The sequence below is a fragment of the Lampris incognitus genome, chromosome 3, assembly GCF_029633865.1.
Source record: "Lampris incognitus isolate fLamInc1 chromosome 3, fLamInc1.hap2, whole genome shotgun sequence".
NCBI lineage: Eukaryota > Metazoa > Chordata > Actinopteri > Lampriformes > Lampridae > Lampris > Lampris incognitus.
Genome location: NC_079213.1, coordinates 2,979,333 through 3,006,545, shown reverse-complemented (window position 1 = coordinate 3,006,545; position 27,213 = coordinate 2,979,333). Strand labels below are relative to the sequence as shown.

Genomic DNA, 27,213 nt, shown 5'->3' with positions numbered 1-27,213 from the left:
AGCAAAACCTCCAAAGGAAGGCACCCAGGAGGCGTCCTAATCGGATGCCCGAACCACCTCAACTGGCTGCTTTGGACATGAAGGAGCAGCGGCTCTACTCAGAGCTCCCTCCGGATGTCCGAGCTCCTCATCCTATCTCTAAGGCTGAGCCCAGACACTCTATGGAGGAAACTCATTTCAGTCGTTTGTATCTGCAATCTCACCCTTTCGGTCACTACCTAAAGCTCATGACCATAGGTGAGGGTTGGAACGAAGACTGACTGGTAGATTGAGAGCTTCGCCTTCCAGCTCAGCTCCCTCTTCACCACAATGGTCCAGTACAACATCCGCATTACCGCTGATGCTGCACCAGTCCACCTGTCAATCTCCCGCTCCATCCTACCCTCACTCCTGAACAAGACCCCGAGATAGCGTTCTGATGAAGCCAACAAAACCACACCATCTGTGAAGAGCAGAGATGTAATTCTGAGGTTCCCAAAACGGACACACTCCTCACCTTGGCTGCTCCTTGAGATCCTGTCCATGAATATCACAAACAGAATCGGAGACGAGGGACAAGCTTGGCGGAGTCCGACACCCACCGAAAACGTGTTTGACCTTGGGCTGAGAATGCGGGCACAGCTTTCACTGTGGTTATACAAGGACCAGATGGCTTGTACTCCCGCAGTACCCCCCAACAGAGTGCCCTGGCGTACACTATCATAAGCCTTCTCCAAGTCTACAAAGCCCATGTAGACTGGCTGGTCAAACTCCCATGCCCCCCCTCAGCACTTCTGCAAGGGTAAAGAGTTGGTGCGTTGTTCCACGGCCAGGACGGAATCTGCATTGTTCCTCCTGGATCCGAGGTTCAACAATCAGTCGGCGCCTCCTTTCCAGCACCCTTCAGTAGACTTTCCCAGGGAGGCTGAGCAATGTGATGCCCCAATAATTGGAGCACACCCTCCGGTATACAGAGGTATATTTCCATATATAATTGAAGAGGTTGAGTTGAAGATGTAAAATAAGCATTTTGTTCCTTTCTCAACTGATGGTAATAGAAAATATGGGTCGGTTTTTCTCCAATTTTACAACCATTAGAATGTGAAAAAACACTACAACGTCAGAAAACATTAGAAACTCAGATTTTGTTGTTGTTTAGCGTTAGTTTTTGTATTAATCAATTTAAGAGTGACAGCTGCTTCCAGTCCTGTGGTTTCTATTTTGGTTTCCAGTTGAATTAAGAATTGTAGCTTTAATTACATTCATCTGTTGCTCCAGGTTTTACACCTGGAGCAACAGGAAAATGTAATGAATGAATAGAAAACCCATAGAACTGGTGGTATCTGAGGACCTGATTGAGAACCATTTAGTCAGGCTGTTTCCAGCTTTTACCTTCCGTCCAGGTCCTCGATGTCTTTGATGAACAGCCCTCCTTGGTGTTTGCACTGGTTCTTGCAGGCCTTGAAGCCTCCATCGATCTTGTATATGATGAAACATGTTCCATTTCCGGGGTTTTTCTTGAAATTGATTCCGTCTTTGAGAGAGGCCACCGCCTCTGCCTCCAGGGACAGAAGTATTTTCGTCTCCTGAGGGTTCATCTCAGCTCCCAGCAGCTCTGAAACACAACAGAATACATGTTAAAATAAAGGTGGCCTGTGCAACCTGCAACCTTTAAACCCCACCATTAAAAGAGGCTGTAAAACATGATGAAATCAACCCAACTTAAATGTAAAAAAAGTGGAAATAATGTCCTGTTCAAGCCTGTATTAATGCAAGGGCCTACCGGGGCTCAAGCCCCGGGGCCCGACGATGTGCGGGGGTCCACGAGGCTCGGGGTCTTCTGTGTCTGTAGTCCTGACTGATGTGTGTGTGTGTGTGTGTGTGTGTGTGTGTGTGTGTGTGTGTGTGTGTGTGTGGCGACGGATGGCCGCCCTCAGGGGTGGGGGGTGCTTAATATCTGACAAATCACAATGTCAGACCCATTGATTGACGGGTCTGACAGTGACATTAGGCTACCAATGACACGTGCAACGTGCCTGTCAAGGCTGTCATGATTGTCCAGTGAATGACTTGCTGTTTTTCAGCTGTATACAACAATATCGTTACCACGCAGCTTGCTTGCTGCTTGAAACTTGCTGTATGGGAAAAAAAACATGTCTGGAAACAAGAAATGTGAAAGTGGAGCTCAAAAAAGGAAAACCCAAAGATAGAAAGAGCCACGGGGGTTATTAAGAAAAATCCCCAAACTGATTGGATATTTCAGAGCTGCAAGCCCCGACCCCGAGGCTGAAAACTGCTCAAGTGAAACCACGACGACGTCGAGGACACCGGTGGAAGTACCTACAGGTTAGGTATCTAGCAAGCTAAGTCTCAGCGAATTTAGCAAAGCAATTCTCATGCTTTGCTAAGCAATTATTGTGTGTGCGTGTGTGTGTGTGTGTGTGTGTGTGTGTGCATTCATATATCACATGCTTATCTCATTTCAAGCTAAATTCCTAACGCCCGTGCTGCACATGGCAGTAACAAGGTTCTGATTGTGGGTGTGATCACATTGGTCCCAAATCTGTATCACTGGTCTGATTGGCTAAAATGAACTGGTTTGTCTGGTCTTGGGACTGTGTCTGAAATGTTCATCTTCTGAGAATGGAGACCAAAAAAAATACTGTAGCAGGGCCGTCGGAGCTGCTTTAAACTAAAGCGTTTTGGGAATAAACTGTGAAAACAGCAAATAAACCATAAAGCAGCAGGCCTCATACGTACATACGGCAGATGTGTCCTGCTGTTGTAAAGTAAATGTAGTGGACCCTGATGCGATGCAAGACATGTGGACCCTGATGTGATGCAAGACATGTGGACCCAGATGTGATGCAAGACATGTGGACCCTGATGTGATGCAAGACATGTGGACCCTGATGTGATGCAACACATGTGGACCCTGACGTGATGCAACATATGTGGACCCTGATGTGATGCAACATATGTGGACCCTGATGTGATGCAACATATGTGGACCCTGATGTGATGCAAGACATGTGGACCCAGATGTGATGCAAGACATGTTGACTCTGATGTGATGCAACACATGTGGACCCTGATGTGATGCAACACATGTGGACCCTGATGTGATGCAAGACATGTGGACCCTGATGTGATGCAAGACATGTGGACCCTGATGTGATGCAAGACATGTGGACCCTGATGTGATGCAAGACATGTGGACCCTGATGTGATGCAAGACATGTGGACCCTGATGTGATGCAACACATGTGGACCCTGATGTGATGCAACACATGTGGACCCTGATGTGATGCAACACATGTGGACCCTGATGTGATGCAACATATGTGGACCCTGATGTGATGCAACATGTGACACACAAACACTGCCCTGTTTCTTTTATAATGTGTATTTGTCCATCTTCTCTGTGTTCCTGGACGAATGTCACAGGTCATTCCTGTTTCCTGACAATGGGAACTCATATGGAGACTGAGAGGATGCTGAAATCCGTGGACTGTCCCCCAAGACCTTCACGGCTGTGTGGAGTTTCTGAACATGCAACTGTGTTGTACGACTGCACTGGATGAATGGAAGCAATAGAAGTAGAAAAAAAAACAACTGTTTTCTCCTCCGCCTCCGTCACACCCGGACTTGTTTTCAACATATCCATTTCAACGCGTTTTGTTTCAATTTACCCTCACTTCCCTGTTGGGTGGAGAGATTACTTCAGGCAAATACCATCCAGTCACTGGGCATGAAACACCTCACATGAACTCACACATGAGGACGAGGGCGAGGATGAAGGTGAGAACAAGCCAGGATATGCAGCAAGACAACGACCTTCAGCACACAAGTCGTTCTACCAAAGAATGGTTAAAGAAGAATAACGTTAATGTTTTGGAATGGCCAAGTCAAAGCCCAGACCTTCATCCAACCGAAATGTTGTGGAAGGACCTGAAGCGAGCAGTTCATGTGAGGAAACCCACCAACATCCCAGAGTTGAAGCTGTTCCGTACGGAGGAATGGGCTGAAACTCCTCCAAGCTGATGTGCAGGACTGATCAACAGTTACCAGGAACGTTTAGTTGCAGTTATTGCTGCACGGGGGAGGGGGGTCATGGGGGGGGGTTAGGTCATATTTATGCAGAAATATACAACATTCTAAAGGGTTCACAAACTTTCAAGCACCACTGTGTGTGTGTGTGTGTGTGTGTGCATATATATATATATATATACACACACACACACACACACATATATATATATATATATATACACACACACATATATATATACATGCACACACACACACACACACACACACACACATATATATATATAAAACTGTTAAAAGAAACACAACGGTAGGGAAAGCGCTCAACAAATAAGGAGCAAAATAATCCAGAGAGTCAAGTAAATTCTCTCTGAGACAGTACAAGCCTGTTTCATGCCATCAGCATCATCAGCTGTCAATCGGCTCTGTGCATAACTGTAGTCTACTGACTTCCGGTTTCTACTGCAGCGGTCATACCAGTTTCCTGTTTGTTGGCGTGTGCTGTTGACCACGGCACATTTTTTGCGATGGCTGCAAGATTCACCATGGATAAGTGTCAACCACATGCACACAACTGTCCACACACTTTCACCTGCACCTACCAGCACACGGGTGGAAAGTTTCAAGTTGTACATATCAAGTTACGTCCACAATCCATCCTCATAATGGTGGCAGCCTTTCTAAACATGGAGCAGCAACAATCTCAGCCCGACCCGTCATCACTGGAGGCATTCGGATACGCTCTGGATTGTACAATCTCCCGGGCAGAAGGAGCTCCACACAACTCAGTCAATATGCAAGATGTGCAAAACCAAAGTGGCATATTTGGGGAACACTACGCATGTCAGGTCTCACATCACACACCATCACCCAGAGTTGAAAGAAGTGCAACAACGACCTCCTGCAACACTAACACACAACCAACACACACTGCACCACTTTACCAAACTCCCAGCCAATCGTGAACGGGCAAAAAAACAAAACAAAAAAACTAGATCTATCAGCCGTTTCATTTCAAGAGACCTGCGCCCCTACAGCGTAGTCCACAATAAAGGCTTTACATTTTGAATGCAGACAATTGAGCCGAACAAAAACATTTGTCTAACACACAACCTTTCAATAAAACTCAAATATACTCTTAGAACTTGTTTGTGCTTTTTCTCGTTTCCCAAACTAGCTATCAGAAGTGTTCATGGTCTAGCATTCCCTCTCACCTCTCATATAAAATATTCCATATCACCTTGTTTTCCTGACTTTTAACACATTCTCTTTAACCTCAGACATTTCTTTCACATATCACAATACCCCCTCCCCCCTTTTTATTTTTAAATGAGCCTTCCCCTTTTGGGTTATACTTCCTCCATTAGTATCTTTGGTGGTTTACTAGGTCCAGTTGACCTTCTCAAAGCTGGTGTGCCAGTCTTTGTGGTGGGCAGAGGAGAATCATTGGTGTGCTGGTCGGGACTTCCACTGACCTGCTGCCCCTGCATGTTCTCCTGACCATGTTCTCGAAAGTTCTCCTACTCCAAACTCCTACGGTTTCTCCTAAACACTTGTCCATCATCAGTTTGTACACTGAATGATCTGGGACTCGCTTCCTTAAGGACAGTCGCCTTTCTGTCCCAGGTGTTATGATCCTTAAAGGTGTCTGGAAAACTATGTACAAGGTCACTTTCCACTTCGCATTGTGTCCATTGCTACATTTTCCCTGTTGATCTGATAAATCCTTTTGACCAATCCCAGGTCCTCACACGCTTTGTCTCCTAGGAATGATTGTCCCTTAGGAACCACCACAAACAGCACATTGTGCAGCTTTCCTTTTACAGTCACTCTTAGTCTGCACGCGCCTCCTGTTTCTATGGGCAGTTTATCATATGCTCTAAGTGGTATTAATGCTTTAAGTGTCCTGACATCGTTTATGTTTATTAAACTGGCCTATGCCTCCGTGTCACGCTGAAATGGAACCAGCGTCCCACTGACCACAAGTGGCGCCATCCATTTGCCCTTATTCTCCGTACTCACAGTCTGACCAATGCCTGCCACCTCTATGGACTGCCCCTTCACTTCTTCTTCCTCCGTGGATACCATACCGATGAAGAGTGAACCACTGAGGTCAGCACTGTCGCTTGTGTCACGAGATGTGTGTACCTTGTATCACGTTTTTTTTTTATCCTTAGACACATTTTTGCATCGTGATGTCATCCCTTGCATTTGAACATATAGTTTCCATAAGCCGGACACAGCCTTGGTTTATGCTGATGGTCACACCGCTTGCAACTGGACGTGTCATCGTCCTTGTCTTTGCATCTGGTAGGGTGCTTCCCTCTGGCTGAAAGGGCGTCCACTGCCTCGCCCCCGTCACTGGCCGCTCCATGTGCTGCCTCGCTAGCCAACATGTAGTAGCTTTGCTGCTGTCTCCCATGTGCGCTCCGTTCCTCTCAGTAACTTGTCTCCGATCCCTCTGTCGTCTGTCCCGAAGACATCTGGTGACGAATCGTGGACTCTCTCAGTTCACTGAGCTTTCATCTTTGAGCGTCTATCTTGAGGTCTGTGAGGCAGCAGCGACTGTAAGCTACTAATAAGACACGTTAGCCCCTAGCTAACGGGTCTGCTGACCCTTTAGCCGAGCGGTTAGTGACGCCGCCTTGTGGTGCAGTACACCCCGTATCGAATCCCGCACCGGGCAACAAAATAACCGGTTACACTAGGGTGGCAGCGGCGGGAACCGGAAGTGTGCAGATCCTCAGAAGTCTCTTCGGAGCGCGGGAAGAACAAAGCGCGAGGGCGCGAATCCGGGAGAGGGTGACGACTGTAAGCTACTAATAAGACACGTTAGCCCCCAGCTAACGGGTCTGCTGAGCCTTTAGCCGAGCGGTTAGTGACGCCGCCTTGTGGTGCAGTACACCCCGTATCGAATCCCGCACCGGGCAAGAACATAACCGGTTACATTGGTGGCAGCGGTGGGAACCGGAATTGTGCAGATCCTCAGAAGTCTCTTCGGAGCGCGGGAAGAACAAAGCGCGAGGGCGCGCTTCCGGGAGAGGGTGACGACTGTAAACTACTAATAAGACACGTTAGCCCCTAGCTAGCGGGTCTGACCCTTTAGCCCAGGGGTCCCCAATTACGTTTCATAGCGGGCCACTTTTAGCCACTCAACCTCCAGTAGCATGTTGTTCGTTAGTTTGTTTTGGTGTCGATACGTTGCAGGTATTATAATTTAAACAGAGATTTTTCATCTATTTTTCGATATATTACTAGTCTTACTTTTACTAAGAAATTACATTTTTTTTGGTAGGGAAATAAAAAAAAACCTGGCATTTCTCCAAAAATTCTCGCGGACCATAAATCAACCCGTCACGGGCCGGACGTGGCCCGCGGGCCGCCTGTTGGGGACCCCTGCTTTATCCGAGCGGTTAGTGACGCCGCCTTGTGGTGCGGTACACCCCGTATCGAATCCCGCACCGGGCAAGAAAACACCCGGTTACACTATCAAACGACTCCCCTGGATGACGCTGCATACGCGAGCCAAACACACGTCGGTCACAAGTTTCACGTTTCTTCGACAAGTTTCTTTAAAACCTCGTCATACTTATCTTGGTTTTCTGCCCGAGCAGCACAGACGTGATGAAGACTCCCAGCGCCCCGGCAGCATGGCTGTCTTCCTCATCGCCGCCTGAAGGTCCTCCACTTAGCAGCCACATTTCCCGCCACCTTCAACAGACCTGGCGGTTTGATAGCACCCATTTCTTTTTAGTCGTTTGTTTATTTATGTGTTTTACTCCTGGCGTTTGACAAAGAATGTTCTTACTGTAGAATAAGTTAGACTTTAAGTTTGTAACTCCATAGTCGTGCTAGCTCTTCACGCAAGGTCGTCCAATTGGTGCTCTTTCTTCCTCTCGATTACCCAAATGTACCATTCCTCACGAAACGAACCACAGCGACATCTACAGGTCGATATATATATCTCTACATATATTCATCTACATATCTATCTATAGCTATCTATCTATCTATATCTATCTATATCTATATCTAGATAGATAGATAGATAGATAGATAGATAGATAGATAGATAGATAGATAGATAGATAGATAGATAGATAGATAGATAGATAGATAGATAGATAGATAGATAGACATATGGGCCGAGGATCGCCAGTTTGCCAACAAATGCGTCAGAAAATTATGAAATGTTTGAAAACAATCTTCCTCAAAGAAAGATAGGGAGGGATTTGGATTATTCCCCCTCTATGGTGCATAACATAATTAAATGTGTTGGTTTACAGTAAACAACAATCAAATGTCCCCCGTCACCAGGACATTTGATTGTTGATGTTTATCATAAACCAACACATACTGATCAGTACTTAAGGTTTAATTCTCATCATCCACTGGAGCCAAGGCCGGATTAGTACCCTCAGGGGCCCCTGAAGCTCAACCCTCCTCTCCCACACACACACCACGCACATCCCACACCACCCACCACAGCCATTAAACCCCACCTTAATTATTTTGAGCTTCCAGTCAAGCTGGCATGTCAAATCCACCAAACCATAATCACACACCTATTGGCCAAAGGCCAAATAACCAGACCAGCTGAGCAGGTATGTCTATACAGTTCAAAACACCAAGTACTGCCATGTCACTCACAAATCACAAGACAAGGAAACAACGGATTAAATCATCCCAAGGAGATATTTGTGTTCCCTGAAAACCACCCAAGTAGACAGCACACCAGTTATTACTGATACACAATAATGTGACTGAGTAGGACTAAGTTTACAGCCACACCATCCTAAGGTAATCACACAGCACAGCTGAATGCAGGTTTCAAAATAAGGCTCACTAAGTGAGCTAGGCGACTTCACACAGAACTGCAAAAACCAACATATAATGAACTTGACAAACGGATTCCAACACAATATAGCAGCATCACACCACAGTGATGCAATACACGTTATGCAAACAGCATATCAAATAAACTCACCCACAAAATATACAGCAACGCACAATCACAACAGATAATACTGCTCAGTGGACGGACAGCCTAATCAGATGGTTCTTACCATTAGAAGTTCTTCTTTCTTGGCTTTTTCTTTGCGAACTCTGTGATCAAGTCCTCAAAATCCAGCTGTGCATTGCTGCAACCGATGGTAGCCCAGATAGCAATATTGCTGTGGCCCAGACCCGTCCCACACCGACACTTTCATCTGGCCCACATCATGGAATGATGGCACTTGAGCGGTCCATTCCTGTTTGCCAGATCTGGGCCAGAACCAAGCCATAGCAATGCTGCATGTGCCACATATTTGCCAAAGGTGGCCATATTTGTTTGTGATATTTGGGCCATATTCACCATTTACCACACGGGCCACTTCAGAGTCACATCCAGATTACATGTTGCCGAGAGCGCCACATCTTTTCCAGAAAAGGGCCATATTTGCTCTTATACATGTGGACCATTTCAGGCTCACATCCATTTTGTCAGGGCCAGAAGAAGGCCATCAGTGCCGCATCATTGCCTGAAGTGGCCCACATCCGGATGCTATCTGGGAGATGCTTCCAGGCTAGCATTACTACTTGCTAGCTCGACGTCATCTGTTGGAATGCCTTCTTATTCACTTTGTGTAGTTTTTAAAAAAAAATGTTTTAACGGTACTTATTAGTGGGATTTATTTATTTGTCACTGTGGCCACTTCTTTCACTTCCTTTTCCTTTCTTTCACTTCCTTTTCTTTCCTTTCTTTTGGCAGCCCTGCTGGGGTTTTGGTTAATGCCGTCCATTTTCTGCTACTTGGCAATTTTTCCCGCACACTTCTCACTGATACAACCTGACTGATAGTGGGTCAGGTAAACATTCATTCCACTGTTTTTAACCTTGACTTGGCTTAGAAAAAACTGATCTTGAATCTGTGCAGTGTAAGCCACCTGCTCTCTGTGCTCACCCAACTTGACTGTTAGCCAGTCTATACAGTGTACTGCCGCTTGCTCACCAGCCACCACCTGCCCAGCCATCTCACCAATATAATAATCATTCGTGAGACTTAATTTTCTTGGAAACAACTTTAATTTCATTCTGAATGGATAATTATCAAGAGAATGGGTCAAGCTTTGTGTCATATTTCTGTGGAGCCAGACACACAAAAAAAGCATACCTTTTTCTTTCCTCCCATCACTGAGGGGCCTTTTGCACTCAGGGGCCCCTGAGCACATGCCCAGATTGCCCATATGGTAGATCCGGCGGCGACTGGAGCACAAACTAGGAGTTGTCAGGACGCTGTACCACCAAGCTGACAACGTCCCGACCAACACAGTGGCCGTGGAAGGGGAGAAATCCCACAGTAAACAGGTCCTGGTTAAGTGTGGTTATCCTATCTGGGCGTTGGTCAAAGCCAGGAAGACCCACAAACAGTGCACCAGCTGTCTAAGCTTAAACCAGTGGTGATTCTGTATGTGGCGGGAGTGTCAGAACAGTTGAGACGCGTATTTTCCAAAAACCACGTTTCAGTTGCTTTCAAACCCAAAAACACACTGTGCCAGAAGTTGGTCCACCCCAAGGATCGGGTCCCCCGGCACAAACACAACATTAAAGTGTACACTGTTAAGTGCCAGGAGGATTGCCGTGACTTGTACATTGGTGTGCCTATGAGCCGTATGCAGCCGCTAATCAAATACCCTCCACGTTGAACGATGACGCCAAAGGGGTACCCATGCGTTGCAAAGTGACGAAGAGGGGCTCCTGGCCAAGCGTCCATATGTGACGAGTTGGGAGTGAGACTGTGTTGACCAAACAGACGCTGGCCAAGAGGATGGCACCGCACGCACAGGAGAGCTAACACGTCAGGCCAGGACTCCATAGTCTACACCATCTACAGACCAGGACTCCACAGTCTACACCATCTACAGGCCAGGACTCCACAGTCTACACCATCTACACAGTCTACACCATCTACAGGCCAGGACTCCACGGTCTACACCATCTACACAGTCTACACCATCTACAGGCCAGGACTCCACAGTCTACACCATCTACAGGCCAGGACTCCACAGTCTACACCACCTACAGGCCAGGACTCCACAGTCTACACCATCTACAGGCCAGGACTCCACAGTCTACACCATCTACAGGCCAGGACTCCACAGTCTACACCATCTACAGGCCAGGACTCCACAGTCTACACCATCTACAGGCCAGGACTCCACAGTCTACACCATCTACAGGCCAGGACTCCACGGTCTACACCATCTACAGGCCAGGACTCCACAGTCTACACCATCTACAGGCCAGGACTCCACAGTCTACACCATCTACAGACCAGGACTCCACAGTCTACACCATCTACACAGTCTACACCATCTACAGGCCAGGACTCCACAGTCTACACCATCTACAGGCCAGGACTCCATAGTCTACACCATCTACAGACCAGGACTCCACAGTCTATACCATCTACAGGCCAGGACTCCACGGTCTACACCATCTACAGGCCAGGACTCCACAGTCTACACCATCTACAGGCAAGGACTCCACGGTCTATACCATCTACAGGCCAGGACTCCACAGTCTACACCATCTACAGGCCAGGACCATCTACAGGCCAGGACTCCACAGTCTACACCATCTACACAGTCTACACCATCTACAGGCCAGGACTCCACGGTCTACACCATCTACACAGTCTACACCATCTACAGGCCAGGACTCCACAGTCTACACCATCTACAGGCCAGGACTCCACAGTCTACACCATCTACAGGCCAGGACTCCACAGTCTACACCACCTACAGGCCAGGACTCCACAGTCTACACCATCTACAGACCAGGACTCCACAGTCCTGGTCTGGCCACTCTTTCAAGGATGAGGATGTGCACATCCTTGATAGGGAGGAACGCTGGTTTGAACGGGGAGTCAGCGAGGCCATCTATGTGAAGAGGGAGCGACCGTCCCTGAACCGGGGGGGGGGGGGGGCTTAAGCTTTCTACAGACTGTGCGATTTGGTGCGACGTTCTTAGATGAAAGACGACTACACGTGGCGACATATTTGGTTGTGGCTCCAAAACGGTGGTCCTACGTCACACTGTGAGACAGGTCCAAAGACGGCTGTTATTACCGTCTTGCGACCGAAGATGACCTGGGACAAAAGTCCGACAGGGCCAGAAATGTAGGATGACCATCTCGCAATGTGACCGCTATGACAACCTACGTCTACTAACCAACCAATAGAAATGCAGCAGGAAATGACGCACTGATCAACGCGACGCAGAGTCTTTGCTGGCGCTAAACACAAACAAACAGACTTGTTAGCATCTGTGACCCAAATGCGATGGATTCAACAAAACGAGCGGCGGCGACTGTGTGCTCGAGGGTTGCTGGGGCTGTACACAGGGAGCAAGATGGATTCCCTCCAAGCCAGAGATTTAGATTTAGATTGTACTGAGTTATGTTGGTTAGAGATAAGAGTACTTCTTTAAGAGACTGACTGGTTCAACTACTTGACTGGAAAAACGAGATATTGTTTTTTATTACGAGAAGAATGACACTGATCATAAACCATGTTTATCTTGAGTCTCGTTTTGTTGTAGAGATATATTATAGTGAAGGGGAGGTTAGAGAACAAACCAGTGACACTGGTAAATACATACGCCCCTCCTGAAAGTGATAAAAGATGTTTTAAATCTTTGTTTGATGAGATAGCAAACGAGTCAGAGGGGGTCTTAATTTGTGGGGGAGATTTGAATGTCGTGTTGAATCACAAAATGGATACGACCAGTCTCAAAAGGACTAAAACACAGGTCACTCGGTTTGTAAATATATCACTGGAAGAGATGGGGATGGATGATGTGTGGAGACAACTACACCCTCAGGAAAAAGACTATACACATTACTCAGCTGTACATAAAGTTCATTCAAGGATAGACTATTTCCTTATGAGCAAAGACGATATTTACAGAGTAAAGGAGTGTGGGATTGGAGGGGCGGATATCTCAGATCACAATCCAGTATATTTAGAAATTAATTTGAATTGTAGAAAGCGAAATACGGTTTGGAGGTTTAATGTGGGTCTACTGAATAGTGAGCAGAGTAAGATTATGTTAAAGGCGGATATTCGGACATATCTAGAAGAAAACAGCAATGGGGAAGCAGACCCAACAATATTTTGGGATGCCATGAAGGCGGTCATCAGGGGAAAGTTAATAGCGCATTCAGCATTGATCAAAAAGGCAAGATCAATTATATCCAGAAAGAATACGGACAGGTTAAGAGAAATGGAGAGGGAATACCAGACTGCGGGAAACCCCGTGGTGTTGGAGCAAATCAAATCGGCTAAGTCAGACATGACTAAAGAACTGTTAGATGAAGTTGAGAAAAAAAGCTTGTTTCTCAAACAAAGATATTATGAAACAGGCCCGCGCGCAACTAAACTGTTGGCAAAATGTATTCGCAAACAGCAAGCAGTTGGCCATATACATAAGATCAGAGACCCCCATTCAAACGAGTTAACGAATATACCAGAAAGCATAGAGGACATATTTTTGGGATATTATAAAGAGTTATATTCACAACCCACACCTGCACCCGAAGCGGAAATTAATACCTTTTTGAATCCATTAGATTTACCCTCAATTGGACGGCTCCAAAATGACAAATTAACAGCTGACATCAAGATGGAAGAGGTGATAGATGCAATAAATTCTTTGAAAAACAATAGAAGCCCGGGCAGCGATGGATACCCTGCAGAATGGTACAAAGTGTTTAGGGAAGAGCTGGCACCGATACTTCTGAGATCCTTCAATTGGACACTTCACAATAATAAGATACCACCATCATGGTCAGAGGCAATAATCACAGTCATTCCAAAACCGGGAAAGGATAAAGAATATTGTGGGAGCTACAGACCTATTTCATTATTAAATGTAGATTATAAAATATATACGACAATTATCTCCAAACGGTTAAACTCATTCATAGGTGATTTGATAGATGAAGATCAAACAGGATTCATGAGAGAAAGACAAACGCATGATAATATCAGAAGGACATTGCATATTGTTGATCAAGCGAGTAAGAGAAAACAAGCTGCACTATTAGTAAGTTTAGATGCAGAAAAAGCATTCGATCGGGTGTCTTGGAATTTATTGTATGCAGTATTGGAACGACTAGGGTTCAGCAATAAGTCAATACAGTGTATTAAAACATTATATCAACAACCTAATGCTCGGATTAAAATAAACGGGAGTTTAACGGACAAGTTCAGTTTGCAGAGGTCGACAAGACAAGGATGCTGTTTGTCTCCCACACTGTTCGCGTTATTCATTGAGCCTTTAGCGGAGGCCATTCGCCAAAATGAAGGAATTAATGGAGTGACAGTGAATGGCACTGTCCACAAGGTGGGGCTATTTGCTGATGATGTCATAGCCTATCTTGAGCAACCACATACATCACTCCCTCAACTAATGAAGCTACTAGAACTATATGGTCATTTATCTGGATATAAAATTAACATCTCAAAAACACAGGTGCTAGTTCTCAATTATACTCCAACCACAGAATTCAAGGGAAAATTTGACTTTAATTGGAATCTAAACAAAATCAAATATTTGGGAACTTACATAACCAAGGAATTGTCTAAATTACATAAAGCAAATTACGGCAAGATCAACGATGTGATGCAAAAGGATATTGATAGATGGTCCACTCTGCCACTTGACTTCAGCTCAAGAATTGAGACAGTTAGAATGAATATTCTACCAAGGCTTCTTTACCTATTCCAATCGTTGCCTGTAGAGGTGACTCAAGCTCAATTTGATAGGTGGGATAGGACAATATCTAGATTTATTTGGGGAGGGAAGAAGCCCAGAGTAAGGTATGAAACTCTCCAGCTCTCAAAGGAAAAGGGAGGTATGGGTTTACCAAATCTAAAAGAATATTTCAAAGCTGCCCAGCTGAGATATGCTGTTGACTGGTGTAGGCAAGATTACATGGCCAAGTGGAAAGTCATGGAAAGGGAATATGGTGGGTACCCTATCCAGAATATTTTAGGGGATAAAGAAATATACAAGAAAACAAAACCCCACATGGATTCAGTCACATTATTTACACTGGAGTTATGGTTTAAATTGATTAAAATCAACAAATTACAAGATGAGATACAGTTATTGAGATGGATAGCATATGATAGAGACTTTACTCCAGCGAGGCATGACACAGTTTTTAAACTGTGGGTTAACCGGGGAATCACAGCATGGTGCACTCTAGAGGAAAAAGGGGAGATGGAGAGTTTTCAGGGTATGAAAGACAAGTTTGATTTGGAGAATCATGACTTCTTTAGATATTTACAATTAAGGGATTATTACAACAAACGTATCAGGAGAGGACCCTCCATGGAGGTGAACAGCGTGATTCAAATTATAATTAACGCATATAAAGGGAGAAAATCTAGGACTATATCTGTACTATATCAAGCTCTCACAACTAGTAAACACTCAACTAGATATATAAAAGAAAAATGGGAATTAGAATTTGGCACAGAAATTACAGAGGAGGACTGGCAGAATATGTGGAAAGTCCATCAATCCTCCACTAGTTCGCGGATATGGAGGGAATTCTCCTGGAAAAATCTGATACGTCTTTTTATTACACCAAAAATCCAAAATAGATACTCCAGCACCAAACTGTCATGCTGGAGGAAATGTGGAACAGAGGATGTAGACCACTCGCATATATTTTGGAAATGTAATAAGCTAGCGATGTTTTGGGAGATGGTTCATGATGTAATACAAAAGGTACTTGGATATGACTTCCCTAAGAGCTATATGACCCTCTGTTTCTGTAATGTTAAAAACGACGATATAGGGCCAAGTGATGGATGTTTGGTGAAGATACTGCCGATTGCTGCTAAGAAGGCAATCACAAGAAAATGGTGCCAGGTGGACGCCCCCACACAAGGACAATGGATGGAAATAGTGGAGGACATTCATACAATGGAAAAACTGACTCATCGATTGAGACCGACAGTATCTCGGATGGAAGACCAGTGGAAGAAATGGACATGGTTTAAGGAGCAAACACGCGACAACAGAATTCATGACAACACTTAAGACTGGAAAGTTAGACCCACAGGAAGCTCTTGTAGTTCATTTTTTTGTGTGTTTTTTGTTTGTTTGTTTTGAGTTGCCCTGTTTGCCTTGTGTGCAAGTAAATGTAGATAATTTAATGTTTACTTCTGAATACGGATGCCATGTTTGTATCGACCTAAAAACTTTCAATAAAAACTAAAGTGATAAAAAAATAGAATCTACATATGATATTGACACGTGGTTTAAAGAGTAGTAAAGCAGTTAACGCTGTGTAAAGCCTTCAATGTATTTGTTTAGTGCCGTGTTGATTGTTGTACGATACCCCGTGTTGTTGTCTTGTTATTTGTTTATGTTCTGTTTCTTTTTGTGAGATTGATCTGCACATGAATGAAAAATGCAATAACAAAAAAAAGTAGTAGTGTTGTCATCGTACAGTCTACATACATCACACTTGATGTCGTACCCAAGTTTATTAGATCCATATGTCACACAGTGTGGCCTGCAGTGAACTTATAGGGCTGCTGAAATCTCACAGTCTGTCGGAGGATCTCACAGTGCTGCGACCGCATCCATGCCCCAGTCCTCTGTGAATAGCACACATGGCCATTAGGACTCTACCTATTTGCGTATGAAACCTGATAGTTCAAAGGAAGTTGAATTGGTTCATCTGGGTGCAACGCATAAATTTCCCTGGATTACTGAGCATGCAGCAAGACAAACTGGATCCCCACCCATATAAATGACAGGGCGGCAGGTATCTGGCAGGTATCTGGCAGGTATCTGGCGGGTATCTGGCAGGTATCTGGCAGGTATCTGGCAGGTATACCTGGCAGGTATCTGGCAGGTATCTGGCAGGTATACCTGGCAGGTATCTGGCAGGTATCTGGCAGGTATACCTGGCAGGTATCTGGCAGGTATCTGGCAGGTATCCCAGATACCTGCAGTCAGGTGAGACGTAGTAGATGAGTGATGACACGTATCTGCCAGTTAACGCTGTGCCCAGATGAACCGATCCAACCTCTGTGATGTCCTCAGCTGGATTACTGAGCATGCAGCAGGACTGCTCTGGCCCTCTTCACAGAGCAAGGGAAACCCCTGCAGTCCTGACCTGACCCCGTGTGGCGCATTTTGAAACACGAAATACAACAAGCAAGCCCTGCTGCACACCTTCACACTTGTTTGTCGGAAGAATGGGACAAAATTACACCCGCATCGCTTCATCACCGGGTGTCTTCATCACCGGGTGTCCTCATCACCGGGTGTCCTCATCACCGGGTGTCTTCATCACCGGGTGTCCTCATCACCGGGTGTCCTCATCACCGGGTGTCCTCATCACCGGGTGTCTTCATCACCGGGTGTCCTCATCACCGGGTGTCCTCATCACCGGGTGTCTTCATCACCGGGTGTCCTCATCACCGGGTGTCCTCATCACCGGGTGTCGTCATCACCGGGTGTCCTCATCACCGGGTGTCTTCATCACCGGGTGTCCTCATCACCGGGTGTCCTCATCACCGGGTGTCTTCATCACTGGGTGTCTTCACCCCTACACGTCTTTTAAGCGTTGTGAGAGGAATGGCAACTTTACCAACTAGTAAATGCTTTACTGTCCCAACTTGTTTCTTGTATGTTGCAGGAATGAAAATAGAAACAAGTGTTTCTCTTGAAGACAAAACAACACAACAAAACAACACAACAAAACAACACAACAAAACAAAACCGACAACGTTCATGTGCTGTTGTGTTGTTTTCAGTGTAGTGCAGGTCAAAGGTAATGTACAAGTCACCGCTGTCAGTTTTGCTGTTAATCTAATGGACCGTCCCCCCGTCTGTCTCACCGCATACCTTTAACGCCACCACAGCGGACTTAAACAGAAGGGCTTGTCATTTCTGCCAGCGGATCATTCTGACCCGGTACAGGACACGGGCCCGGCCCAGGGCCCGGCCCATCTGCGTCACTTCACCGAGTTTACTCTGCGTCTTGTCTGGCCTGGGCCTTGTCTCTGTCTGTTATGGACCCTGAGTCTGCAATAAAGGATTCAGTTGAACTGGAAAATTAGCTAATTTTTACACACACACACACACACACACACACACACACACACACACACACACACACACACACACACACACGCACAAACACACACACACACACACACACACACACCCTGAATAAACCTGTATGACAACAACCTCCACACTTTCTTCATGGAAAAATAAAGGTGGAAAGTAGAAATAATTAAAATGTAGACGATCTTCACAATTGTGTTGGGAAACAAGTCCAGCAGAAACTAGCAGACAGTATGGGGACGCTGTCCCTGGTAATCAGACAGTATGGGGACGCTGTCCCCGGTAATCAGACAGTATGGGGACGCTGTCCCTGATATTCAGACAGTATGGGGACGCTGTCCCTGGTAATCAGACAGTATGGGGACGCTGTCCCTGATATTCAGACAGTATGGGGACGCTGTCCCTGGTAATCAGACAGTATGGGGACGCTGTCCCTGGTAATCAGACAGTATGGGGACACTGTCCCTGGTAATCAGACAGTATGGGGACACTGTCCCTGATATTCAGACAGTATGGGGACGCTGTCCCTGGTAATCAGACAGTATGGGGACGCTGTCCCTGATATTCAGACAGTATGGGGACGCTGTCCCTGATATTCAGACAGTATGGGGACACTGTCCCTGGTAATCAGACAGTATGGGACGCTGTCCCTGGTAATCAGACAGTATGGGGACACTGTCCCTGATATTCAGACAGTATGGGGACGCTGTCCCTGGTAATCAGACAGTATGGGGACGCTGTCCCTGATATTCAGACAGTATGGGGACGCTGTCCCTGATATTCAGACAGTATGGGGACACTGTCCCTGGTAATCAGACAGTATGGGGACACTGTCCCTGGTAATCAGACAGTATGGGGACACTGTCCCTGGTAATCAGACAGTATGGGACGCTGTCCCTGGTAATCAGACAGTATGGGGACACTGTCCCTGATATTCAGACAGTATGGGGACGCTGTCCCTGGTAATCAGACAGTATGGGGACGCTGTCCCTGGTAATCAGACAGTATGGGGACACTGTCCCTGGTAATCAGACAGTATGGGACGCTGTCCCTGGTAATCAGACAGTATGGGGACGCTGTCCCTGGTACTCAGACAGTATGGGGACACTGTCCCTGATATTCAGACAGTATGGGGACGCTGTCCCTGGTAATCAGACAGTATGGGGACGCTGTCCCTGGTAATCAGACAGTATGGGACGCTGTCCCTGGTAATCAGACAGTATGGGGACACTGTCCCTGGTAATCAGACAGTATGGGGACACTGTCCCTGGTAATCAGACAGTATGGGACGCTGTCCCTGGTAATCAGACAGTATGGGGACGCTGTCCCTGGTACTCAGACAGTATGGGGACGCTGTCCCTGATAATCAGACTGTATGGGGACGCTGTCCCTGGTAATCAGACAGTATGGGGACGCTGTCCCTGGTAATCAGACAGTATGGGGACGCTGTCCCTGATAATCAGACTGTATGGGGATGCTGTCCCTGGTAATCAGACTGTATGGGGACGCTGTCCCTGGTAATCAGACAGTATGGGACGCTGTCCCTGGTAATCAGACAGTATGGGGACGCTGTCCCCGGTAATCAGACAGTATGGGACGCTGTCCCTGATAATCAGACAGTATGGGACGCTGTCCCCGGTAATCAGACAGTATGGGACGCTGTCCCTGGTAATCAGACTGTATGGGGACCTGGTAATCAGACAGTATGGGGACAGCGTCCCTGGTAATCAGACAGTATGGGGACGCATTCCCTGGTAATCAGACAGTATGGGACACTGTCCCTGGTAATCAGACAGTATGGGGACGCTGTCCCGGTAATCAGACAGTATGGGGACGCTGTCTCTGGTAATCAGACAGTATGGGGACGCTGTCCCTGGTAATCAGACAGTATGGGGACGCTGTCCCTGGTAATCAGACAGTATGGGACACTGTCCCTGGTAATCAGACAGTATGGGACGCTGTCCCCATCGTCCCTGGTAATCAGACAGTATGGGGACGCTGTCCCTGGTAATCAGACAGTATGGGACACTGTCCCTGGTAATCAGACAGTATGGGACGCTGTCCCCATCGTCCCTGGTAATCAGACAGTATGGGGACGCTGTCCCTGGTAATCAGACAGTATGGGGACGCTGTCCCTGGTAATCAGACAGTATGGGACGCTGTCCCTGGTAATCAGACTGTATGGGGACAGCGTCCCTGGTAATCAGACAGTATGGGGACGCGCGTCCCTGGTAATCAGACAGTATGGGACGCTGTCCCTGGTAATCAGACTGTATGGGGACAGCGTCCCTGGTAATCAGACTGTATGGGGACGCTGTCCCTGGTAATCAGACAGTATGGGGACGCTGTCCCTGATATTCAGACAGTATGGGGACGCTGTCCCTGGTAATCAGACAGTATGGGGACGCTGTCCCTGGTAATCAGACAGTATGGGACACTGTCCCTGATATTCAGACAGTATGGGGACGCTGTCCCTGGTAATCAGACAGCATGGGGACGCTGTCCCTGATATTCAGACAGTATGGGGACGCTGTCCCTGGTAATCAGACAGTATGGGGACGCTGTCCCTGGTAATCAGACAGTATGGGACGCTGTCCCCGGTAATCAGACAGTATGGGACACTGTCCCTGGTAATCAGACAGTATGGGACGCTGTCCCTGGTAATCAGACAGTATGGGGACACTGTCCCTGGTAATCAGACAGTATGGGACGCTGTCCCCGGTAATCAGACAGTATGGGGACGCTGTCCCTGGTAATCAGACAGTATGGGACGCTGTCCCCGGTAATCAGACAGTATGGGACGCTGTCCCTGATATTCAGACAGTATGGGGACGCTGTCCCTGATAATCAGACAGTATGGGGACGCTGTCCCTGATAATCAGACTGTATGGGGACGCTGTCCCTGGTAATCAGACAGTATGGGGACGCTGTCCCTGGTAATCAGACAGTATGGGGACGCTGTCCCTGATAATCAGACTGTATGGGGATGCTGTCCCTGGTAATCAGACTGTATGGGGACGCTGTCCCTGGTAATCAGACAGTATGGGACGCTGTCCCTGGTAATCAGACAGTATGGGGACGCTGTCCCCGGTAATCAGACAGTATGGGACGCTGTCCCTGATAATCAGACAGTATGGGACGCTGTCCCCGGTAATCAGACAGTATGGGATGCTGTCCCTGGTAATCAGACTGTATGGGGACAGCGTCCCTGGTAATCAGACAGTATGGGGACGCTGTCCCTGGTAATCAGACAGTATGGGGACAGCGTCCCTGGTAATCAGACAGTATGGGGACGCATTCCCTGGTAATCAGACAGTATGGGACACTGTCCCTGGTAATCAGACAGTATGGGGACGCTGTCCCGGTAATCAGACAGTATGGGGACGCTGTCTCTGGTAATCAGACAGTATGGGGACGCTGTCCCTGGTAATCAGACAGTATGGGGACGCTGTCCCTGGTAATCAGACAGTATGGGACACTGTCCCTGGTAATCAGACAGTATGGGACGCTGTCCCCATCGTCCCTGGTAATCAGACAGTATGGGGACGCTGTCCCTGGTAATCAGACAGTATGGGACGCTGTCCCCATCGTCCCTGGTAATCAGACAGTATGGGGACGCTGTCCCTGGTAATCAGACAGTATGGGGACGCTGTCCCTGGTAATCAGACAGTATGGGACACTGTCCCTGGTAATCAGACAGTATGGGACGCTGTCCCTGGTAATCAGACTGTATGGGGACAGCGTCCCTGGTAATCAGACAGTATGGGGACGCTGTCCCTGGTAATCAGACAGTATGGGGACGCTGTCCCTGGTAATCAGACAGTATGGGGACGCTGTCCCTGATAATCAGACTGTATGGGGACGCTGTCCCTGGTAATCAGACAGTATGGGGACGCTGTCCCTGGTAATCAGACAGTATGGGGACGCTGTCCCTGGTAATCAGACTGTATGGGGACAGCGTCCCTGGTAATCAGACAGTATGGGACGCTGTCCCTGGTAATCAGACTGTATGGGGACAGCGTCCCTGGTAATCAGACTGTATGGGGACAGCGTCCCTGGTAATCAGACAGTATGGGGACGCTGTCCCTGGTAATCAGACAGTAAGCAGACAGTATGGGACGCTGTCCCTGGTAATCAGACAGTATGGGACACTGTCCCTGGTAATCAGACAGTATGGGACGCTGTCCCCATCATCCCTGGTAATCAGACAGTATGGGGACGCTGTCCCTGGTAATCAGACTGTATGGGGACGCTGTCCCTGGTAATCAGACTGTATGGGGACAGCGTCCCTGGTAATCAGACAGTATGGGGACGCTGTCCCTGGTAATCAGACAGTATGGGGACGCTGTCCCTGGTAATCAGACTGTATGGGGACAGCGTCCCCAGACGCTGTCCCTGGTAATCAGACTGTATGGGGACAGCGTCCCTGGTAATCAGACAGTATGGGGACACTGTCCCTGGTAATCAGACAGTATGGGACGCTGTCCCTGGTAATCAGACTGTATGGGGACAGCGTCCCTGGTAATCAGACTGTATGGGGACAGCGTCCCTGGTAATCAGACAGTATGGGGACGCTGTCCCTGGTAATCAGACTGATAACACATTACACCAGCCAGCCGGTTGGACAAGAGGGACGCTGTCTTACCTCAGAAAGATGGTGTCTGTGTGAAAATGGAGAGCAGGTCTCGACCTCAGCTGTGATGATAAAAGTCCACAGAAATTGTTTAACGAAAAGAAGAGAAAAGAAAAGAAAAGGAGGTGAAAAGGAGGTTTTATCCACGGAGGACGTCGAGCGCAGCCTGTCAGGTGGACTCACACACACGACTGACTGTCTCCACGCACGCTCACGGGCACGCGCGCGCGGGGGGGGGCCGGCGGAGCGCCTTCAATCGCCGAGCCCGAAACGACTCAGCGACAGAGCGAAATGCCTCAGGTCACAGGTTCGATATCCACCTGGATATAACGGAGTCATAGCCGACTTAAAAACAGCAAAGGAACAGCACTCAATCATCTTGCTGAAGAACAGAAGCCACAGCACGGAGACCCGCTCCAGCAGACGCGTCACAGCACGGAGACCCGCTCCAGCAGACGCGTCACAGCACGGAGACCCGCTCCAGCAGACGCGTCACAGCACGGAGACCCGCTCCAGCAGAGACGCGTCAAGTGATGTGCATGAGAGGCAGTTTATGGTATGTTCCTTCATCAGCAGCTTTATTGACAGCTGATGGCTGCTTGTGGCGTGAAACAGGCTTGTACTGTCTCATAGAGGTTTTACTTGTCTCACTGGATTATTTGGCTCCTGGTTTGTTGAGCAATTGTCCTACGGTTGAGTGTTTCTTTTAACAAAGTTGTGTATATTGTAGCGAATTCGGGGGAGACAACGCAACCACAGGAAGTGCCGCGGCCGGGACGCGAACCCGTATCGCCCGCACCGCAGGAGGCATCGCTAACCGCTCGACTAAAGGGTCAGACCCGCGATCCAGCGTGTCTTCTTATCCATGCACGTAACGCTACCCCTCCCCCCTCCTTCGGGAAGCGCGTCCTCGCGCTTCAGCATATCAGGTCAAACATAAAATACTGTACCGTGCATGGATAAGGAGACACGCTGGCCGCTGGCTGGCGGGTCTGACCCTTTAGTCCAGTGGTTAGCGATGCCTCCTGCGGTGCGGGCGATACGGTTTCGCGTTCCGGCCGCGGCGCTTCCTGTGGATGCCTTGTCCCCCCCCCCCCCCGAATTCGCTACAATACATATTACTGCAAATAAAAGCATTTGCTTTCGTGTGTATCTCCATACACTACACTACACTCCTCCCCTAAAATCTGAACCCGGTACGTTTACAGTACAACAACATTTCATTTTTATTTTTTTTTACATCTTTTCAACATGACATTGTTATAACAACAACTGGGTTCTCACAGATTTAACCTACCAGGCGGCTTCACCTGCCGCTGCGGCCTCTGGACACCCTCTGCAACTGAGGAGGGAGCAGTCAAATGGCGGCATGGTTGGCAAAACAAAGCATTTCTGGATATGCTATACTCCATCCATTTCAATCTCTCATACCATCGACCGGAAAAAACTTCTGTCCCAGTTGTCCGTTCTTGTAGCAGGGAATGTTCGCAGCCTAGGCTGAGAAGCTGGCTCATCTACGGCTGATAGGTCTGTGGGGGCGAGTGGAGCAGTGGCACCTGTGTCGGTAAGTTCCGGTGCGTGGGCTGGGGCCATGTCTGCTGGTAGTGGGCTGGGGCCATGACTGCTGGTAGTGGGCTGGGGCCATGACTGCTGGTAGTGGGCTGGGGCCATGTCTGCTGGTAGTGGGCTGGGGCCATGACTGCTGGTAGTGGGCTGGGGCCATGTCTGCTGGTAGTGGGCTGGGGCCATGTCTGCTGGTAGTGGGCTGGGGCCATGACTGCTGGTAGTGGGCTGGGGCCATGACTGCTGGTAGTGGGCTGGGGCCATGACTGCTGGTAGTGGGCTGGGGCCATGTCTGCTGGTAGTGGGCTGGGGCCATGACTGCTGGTAGTGGGCTGGGGCCATGACTGCTGGTAGTGGGCTGGGACCATGTCTGCTGGTAGTGGGCTGGGGCCATGTCTGCTGGTAGTGGGCTGGGACCATGACTGCTGGTAGTGGGCTGGGACCATGTCTGCTGGTAGTGGGCTGGGGCCATGTCTGCTGGTAGTGGGCTGGGGCCATGACTGCTGGTAGTGGGCTGGGACCATGTCTGCTGGTAGTGGGCTGGGACCATGACTGCTGGTAGTGGGCTGGGACCATGTCTGCTGGTAGTGGGCTGGGGCCATGTCTGCTGGTAGTGGGCTGGGACCATGACTGCTGGTAGTGGGCTGGGACCATGTCTGCTGGTAGTGGGCTGGGGCCATGTCTGCTGGTAGTGGGCTGGGGCCATGTCTGCTGGTAGTGGGCTGGGGCCATGACTGCTGGTAGTGGGCTGGGGCCATGTCTGCTGGTAGTGGACTGGGGCCATGTCTGCTGGTAGTGGGCTGGGGCCATGACTGCTGGTAGTGGGCTGGGGCCATGTCTGCTGGTAGTGGAGGGGGAGAAGGCGCGGTTGTTCTGGATTCGGTGGCAGAAACATGCTTGACGACTTGAGGCGTGTCCTCTTCTAAAGTACGTCGTGGTCTTTTGAAAAAATTGAATAGAGAGCTTTGTCTGGCCATTTTAACGTAGGCTATTCTACTTAAGCTAGCTAGCTAGCTAGCAAACGATACTCACGCACACACAGCACTTCAGCAGCACTTCGGGATCTCGCAGCTACGCAGGCACAAGCACGTGCCTTGCAATGTGATAAGATGATTGGGTGGGATTGGGGTCATAAAATACCTAATTAAATATTGATATATTTATGAAAAGTATTGAGGCTGGTGAATAATATTAATATAAAGTTTTGTTTAAGTTTTTCTTATTACATTAGAAAATAAACTGACCAAACTGGTTGGACGTGGCTACATTACCCCCCTCCTTCGGGAAGCGCATCCGATGGAGGGAACCGCCACAGCCGGGGCGCGAACCCGGATCTCTCGCACCACGGGCGACAACGTTAACCAGTCGACTAAAGGGCCTGACTCGTTAGCCAAGCGCTAGCGAGCCTATTCATCCGTGATCGTTACACTACTTTACATTTGAGCTTGCGTCACAGCTGGGTCATTAAACTTAAGACAGTAGATGTAAAACTGTTTCTTTTGAACTGGCACTCTTGCTGTACCTTTGCCTTGTTGCTTCCTCTATTTTATTTATTTATTTGCATTTCTTTTGTTCTCCCGTGTCTGCGGTGGGTTTTCCCCAGGTGCTCTGGTTTCCTCCCACCATCAAAAGAAACATGCATGTTAGGGTTTATACTCCTGTCTGTGCCCCTGAGCAAGGCAGTGGCAAAAGAACTGGAGTTGGTCCCCGGGCGCAGCATGAAGGCGGCAGCCCACTGCTCCTAGCTACACACATCACACCTAGGATGGGTTAATTTGCAGTAACTGAATTTTTAATAAAGGAAACGTATTTACCCCAACTTGAGTGTCTTGGATGTCACCAAAAGTTGGATCGGAAATGATTTTGACTTGGTGCTCAATGAACGGGCATGTCCTTAAAGCCAGATCTGCAACTAAGTTTTTTAGAGACTTCACATGCAGCCATTCTCCATTTCTCTGTAAGCTGGTGAGGAAGTTTCTAAAGCATTGTTTTCATGTGTGCTGGCATATTCAGTTTGTCTAAGTGTTGTAGTTCCTCCATAGTGTTGCAACACTCCCTTCACTATGACCAAAAAAACTCTGCTAACATCCGCCTTTGCTAGCGGGTTTTTTTGGCCAGTGTGAAAGGGGTGTTAGAAACAATGCATAGGCATGTGTGAGAGAATTTCCTCTCTACACACTACTACTACTAGTACTACTTTTGGCTGCTTCCGTTAGGGGTATCTCTTCCTGTCCTCTGCATCTTCCTCTGTCACGCCAGCCACCTGCATGTCCTCCCTCACCACATCCATAAACATCGTCTTTGGCCTTCCTCTTCTCCTCTTCCCTGGCAGCTCAATATTCAGCATCCTTCTCACTGCTCATGCCTAAACCCAACCAACCTAACCAACGAGGGCAACGAATACTAGCCCATCAGAGGCAGAGTAGAGCGAGTCTTCGTGGGGGGAAAAAAGGACGTTTATGAAAATACACAACTAATCATGTCCCGTATTGATTCAAAACAGCACACACGATTTGTCAAATACAGGCCGAATCCACATTTTACGGGACAGGTGGCAACCTTAAACGTGGCCTAAATGCAAGGCATGTTATCTAAAGGGTAATTTGATAACTTCATGATTCAGCTTTCCTAATGTCTAATTGGAGGAGATTCATAGGGTCAAAAGTGATTAGGCTATCACCTTTCTCAGAGCAACCTCCAAGCACCCCCTTAGATGCTCTTCTAGGATTTAATACTAGTCTCAAAGGGGCCATCTTCTGGATATATGATGTTATTAACACCATTAACCCAACAATCTCTAAAGAACCTAAGGACAGTTTGGGAACAAGACCCAGGCCTGTCTT

At 47.9% G+C, this 27,213-nt stretch overlaps 2 protein-coding genes across 2 annotated transcripts in view; both read right to left on the bottom strand.

Moving 5' to 3' along the window:
* The window catches only part of cmah (cytidine monophospho-N-acetylneuraminic acid hydroxylase), a 68,080-nt gene extending 45,216 nt beyond the window's left edge, over window positions 1–22,864 (bottom strand). Inside the window, 2 exon segments of the mRNA XM_056275738.1 lie at window positions 1,372–1,594; window positions 22,820–22,864. Coding sequence (XP_056131713.1) covers window positions 1,372–1,577 — 206 coding nt within the window. The 5' untranslated portion in view covers window positions 1,578–1,594; window positions 22,820–22,864.
* A 1,457-nt stretch (window positions 22,865–24,321) lies between these two features.
* On the bottom strand, window positions 24,322–25,206 carry LOC130109030 (uncharacterized). The gene has a single exon (XM_056275737.1). The coding sequence runs from the start codon at window positions 25,204–25,206 to the stop codon at window positions 24,322–24,324; it is 885 nt and encodes a 294-aa protein (XP_056131712.1).
* Window positions 25,207–27,213: the final 2,007 nt, after the last annotated feature.

Coding starts and splice junctions, on each gene's coding strand:
- LOC130109030 (XM_056275737.1), bottom strand. CDS start 25,206: ATGGCCCCAGCCCACTACCAGCAGTCATGGCCCCAGCCCACTACCAGC.